This window comes from Gossypium hirsutum, chromosome D09, assembly GCF_007990345.1.
Source record: "Gossypium hirsutum isolate 1008001.06 chromosome D09, Gossypium_hirsutum_v2.1, whole genome shotgun sequence".
Taxonomy (NCBI): domain Eukaryota; kingdom Viridiplantae; phylum Streptophyta; class Magnoliopsida; order Malvales; family Malvaceae; genus Gossypium; species Gossypium hirsutum.
The window spans coordinates 45,056,424-45,061,286 of record NC_053445.1 but is presented as its reverse complement, the minus strand read 5'-3'; the positions used below and the strand labels follow the sequence as shown (position 1 = coordinate 45,061,286).

Sequence of the window (4,863 nt, the reverse complement as noted above, 5' to 3'; positions counted from 1 at the left end):
TATAAAAAATAAACTCAATTAAATAATAAAAAATAATAAATTCTCAAATATATATTTATTTAATTTAAAACAGCTCTTATAAAATATTTTCAATAAATGTGACATAGAAAAAATATTTTAGCGGTAAGATAACGAAATGTCGGTAGAGAGAGATAATATGTAAAATTCAGATTGATTAGCATTTTTGTTCACTTCTTCCCCTACACTCCAAAGCATCGGTAGTCAATACAAGAGACGACTATTAAAGTATGTTTTTTGAAGAGTTGACGTATAATATAATTGGTTAAAAATAGAAACAAATGATAAAAGAGATGCTGGAAATTTGATTTTAGGATATGTTTTTGAGATTTAAATCAAGGGTGGGAAAGAAATTTTAAAGGTTTACCTCACGTCAATGGCAATGGAGTTCGACGGGATATAGGTATGTATCATGTTTGCATGTATTCAATGAAATGATTACAAAAGTTGGTAATTTAAAGACCACGTTGACTTGGATGACCATCGTAAGCATCACGGAAGCAAGAATTTTCTTGGCTCCATCCTTTTTAAACGCTAAAATAAAACCAGCCCTCTTATTTTTAGGCCCCTCATTTTCAAGCTACTCGTTCACACTTTACTACTTGTTTCTCTTCAAATAATTGGGTTATTTTCTCTTTTTTTCGTGATTTTCTTTTTTATAAATTTTGGTTGGTCATATGACTTGTTGCCTGAGCTGCCGTGTTCGGACTTCTTTTATAGAATTCGACACCGTTCTTCATAAATTTCAAGCATTTTCCAGGTCTTTTTGGGGGCGTTGGAATCAAACAATGGGTTTTTCTTCAAATCCTTAAATTTCGATGCTTGTTCAAGTTCAATAGCCAATTTTCTGTCTTTCCAAACAAGATAATTGAAGGTGAGATTACAGTTTAATTTCATCAATTTTTGTCTTATTAATTATGTAGTCTTAATAAAGATCTGTTCCGAAATTAAGAAGCATAATTTCCGATTTTTTTTTTCTTTTGGCTTTTATTTTTCTTGACTGTTGATTATGACCCATAAAGGTAGTTTTGGCAGCTCATGTGATGATATCTCTAAGGCTTAGGAGGTGGGATTCCTTGGAATCATTACAATTTATACCTTGTCTTTTCGTTTATAAAATTTAGAAACTTTCGTGCTTTTACTTGCCTTTTCAATATGTATTATGTGAATATGCTTAATCTAGTTAGCTATAAGCTCGTGCGTTTTTTAGCAGTTTGCCATGGATCTTTGACTGAAAATGTGAATTTGAGTTTTCCTTGGAATTTGTTATTCATGGTGTGTTCTTCATTTTATTGGCATGCCAAGCCATTAACTTTGGGTATAGTTTTTCGTCTGTAGACAAAAAACTTTCTTCTTATGATTAGCTCTTGACTTTGCAGGTTTTGTTTGTAATCTTTGATTTGCTTGATCATATCTATCTCTTTCCTGCATCCGGGTTCCCACTGTGGAAATTGTTGTGTTTAATCATTTGAGAGCTATGAAGTGTTTTACATTCCCCAATTGGTATAAAAAAGATGAACCAAAGACCCCCAGATCACTTTCAAACCGGTCTCTGAACTCCATGTGCACTGATCGCGAAATAGCGAGGTCTGGATCTGAATTGAACTCTCAGAATGTCTCAGGCGTGAGCAGTGAGTCAATGGGGCGGTCCTATTTTCCTAGCATGTCTCAAAGACCTAGCAATCTCAGAGTGTTCACAGTTTCTGAGCTTAAATCTGCAACCAAGAACTTTAGCCGCTCTTTCATGCTCGGAGAGGGTGGATTTGGCTGTGTTTACAAGGGTTCTCTCAAGAGTCCTGAAGATCCGTCTGAAAAGATCGAAGTAGCAGTGAAACAGCTTGGTAAAAGGGGTTTGCAGGCAAGGCTTCTTGACTTACAACATATTGAAAGTTTCTCTTCTGGATTAATTTGCCTTCTAGTATTTATCTTTTGAAATTCCATAGGTACAATTGTTGATATTTTGAGTCGTTATAGTGGAGAGTTTTGATGTCATATGCATATTGTATCTCAGTTCTATCGAAAACAGGTTCCATCCTGGTTTTTCTTTGTATTCTGAGTGACCTTCCTTGTTGAAAAGAGTCTGCCTGGTTTGTCTAGACCCCTTTGAACTCAATTTGATGGCCTGGAACATAATTATGTGACCAGTAATAACTTAGCCAAAATAAATCCTATAATAAATAAAAGGTAGAGCTGGATTTTTCAACCACTGAATGAATTTGACTATCTACTAGTCAAAATTGATGCCTTAGTACGGTGCCTCACAAATTGTACTCAGAGATGAGGAAAAGTGTACATTTTTCCAGAAAATATCGATGCATTGGTGCTACTGCATGATGCATGCAAGATACTGACTGTAAAAATAAATTGCCTCTTGTGATTTTGAGCTGAGAGTTAATAACTTTTATAAACTTAACAATCCCATGTTTTAATTGGCAGGGCCACAAGGAGTGGGTGACCGAAGTAAATGTCCTTGGTGTGGTTGAGCATCCGAATCTTGTGAAGCTAGTTGGTTACTGTGCTGAAGACGATGAAAGAGGAATCCAACGGCTTTTGATATATGAATATATGCCTAATAGAAGTGTGGAAAACCATTTATCTGTGCGGTCAGAAACAACTCTTTCCTGGGCAATGAGATTGAAAATAGCCCAAGATGCTGCTCGTGGGTTAGCATACCTACATGAAGGAATGGACTTCCAGGTATAATGTTTTTAAGTTTCCAGTATAGATATTACTGGTATTGCGTTGTACCTATTGCATTGAAAATAGTCTCTGGACTATATCATATGATACTAATATAGCTTTTCTTTATCAAATTTCACTACAGATCATCTTCAGGGATTTTAAATCATCTAATATCCTTCTAGATGAGCAATGGAATGCAAAGCTCTCTGACTTTGGATTAGCCAGGTTGGGCCCTTCTGAAGGATTAACTCATATCTCAACGGCGGTATGTTCAAGCAAATTGACCTACTTGAAGTGTATCCCTTCAGTCTCTGTTCATTTTGAGTACTCAAATTTTCTTATCATCTCTAGTAGGTGTCTTAATGGTGTAAACCTCCAAAAGTTTCTAATTTTCATGAAGAAAATTTTCTTTAATAAGTTTAGATGATGTTGTATTTGCCTTAAGAGCATATCTGCAACAAATGGATGGTTTCATTCTTTTTAAGATAAAAGAAAGGTGCCCTTCGATAATGAAAACACAACCAGGTTAATCTCTAATTACGTGAGGAAAAAATTGGTTTTTGTTTTTGGTTAGGTGTTAAATGTTCAGTTTATGCAGTCAAAATTGCTTGGTAGAATGATGGTAATATTTCAATAACTATTCATTAATCCTTCCACGAATCAAACTGATGATCTTTGGCAGGTTGTTGGAACAATGGGATATGCGGCTCCTGAATACATCCAGACAGGACGTTTAACATCCAAGATTGATGTGTGGAGCTATGGGGTCTTCCTCTATGAACTCATTACTGGCAGGCGCCCCTTAGACAAAAACCGTCCCAAGAATGAGCAAAGGCTATTGGAATGGGTGAAGCCGTACCTATCTGATAGGAAATTCCAGTTGATATTGGACCCTAGACTGAAAGGGAAATACCAACTCAAGTCTGCTCAAAGGCTTGCGGTTGTGGCCAACCGATGCTTAGTCAGAAACCCAAAGTCGCGCCCTAAGATGAGTGAGGTCTTAGAAATGGTGAATCGGATTGTGGAAGCATCATCAGCAGGACCCAGAACTCCTGAACCACCATTGAATGATGTCTCTCTGGAAACTGCTAGGGAACGTAAAAGAAGGATTATAGATTTTAGAAGCGGTGAAAAGTTTGTTTGGTCATGGACTCCAAAGCTCATAAGAACATGCTAACAACAGGTAATTTCAAGGTTTTAAGCAAACCAGACCTAGAGCATTTTCAGTTGGTTAGATATAGAACTTTACTGCGCAATGCAATCAAACTTCATGTACAAATATACATATGCATAAGCAATATTCTCTTCTTTGTTCATATGTATGTAAGTGCTCTCAGAATATAGATGTGAAAAAGCTTCTTTGCAACTTCTTATAGGAACCCATTGAACATTCTCGTTTTGGTTTAAGTGGCTGGTAATGGTGCTTAAAGAAGTAGAATTTGAACCCAGAATTTAGCTTTGTTAGTTCTAATCTCAACATCTGCAATCCATTCTCCGATTCTCGCACTGAGGTCTGTTTTGTACCAAAAAGAAAGATCAGAATTTGGGTGTTGGGTCTGAATTCATATGAGCACATGAGAGAAAACCTTTTATTTTTTTGCTTGGAAACCTTAATAGCGTGTAACAAGAAGCCTTGTAATTTGTTCACATCACTACCAGTCTTGTATTTGTTAACAGCATTATATCTTTTTCAAGAAATGGGTGTTTCATATTTTATCTTGTAATATTTTGAAAAGTTGATCACCATCCAATGCAAGCTTACTAAAAATTAACATATGCTTCATAGTTTATATATATGAATAAAAAAAAATGGATTTTTGGTTTTTTTTCCTACTTTGTTGACACTTGACAGGATTCAGTTGTGCCCTTTCATAACATGTTGAAGGCTCTCATATCATCCTTTAAAAAACTAGATTAATCTTTTTGTCCTTTAATTCATGTTAAAAATGATAATGAGACAGACGACATCATCGTCTGACCACAAATAATGAAACATAATTTGATATTAATTAAAAGTAATATAGAAGTTTTGAAAAATAACAAAAATTTGGAGTGTCAATAAATATCAACCGCCACTTGTTGTCCTGCCCTAGGCCAACCATCAACTTCAACACCAAATTAAATATTTTAGTAGAAATTTAAATTATTAATTATATTATATAT

The 4,863-nt window shown here is 35.2% G+C and overlaps 1 protein-coding gene across 2 annotated transcripts; it reads left to right on the top strand.

Moving 5' to 3' along the window:
* Positions 1 to 337: 337 nt before the first annotated feature.
* On the top strand, positions 338 to 4,411 carry LOC121220939 (serine/threonine-protein kinase PCRK1). Of its 2 annotated transcripts, XM_041100858.1 has the most exons (6): positions 338 to 892; positions 1,398 to 1,876; positions 2,455 to 2,715; positions 2,843 to 2,965; positions 3,383 to 3,883; positions 4,077 to 4,411. In XM_041100858.1, the coding sequence occupies exons 2-5, from the start codon at positions 1,496 to 1,498 to the stop codon at positions 3,875 to 3,877; spliced, it is 1,260 nt and encodes a 419-aa protein (XP_040956792.1). In that variant the 5' UTR covers positions 338 to 892; positions 1,398 to 1,495; the 3' UTR covers positions 3,878 to 3,883; positions 4,077 to 4,411. The 2 variants fall into 2 exon arrangements, with proteins under 2 accessions (XP_040956792.1, XP_040956791.1); XM_041100857.1 differs by lacking the exon at positions 4,077 to 4,411 and having other exon boundaries at positions 3,383 to 4,066.
* Positions 4,412 to 4,863: the final 452 nt, after the last annotated feature.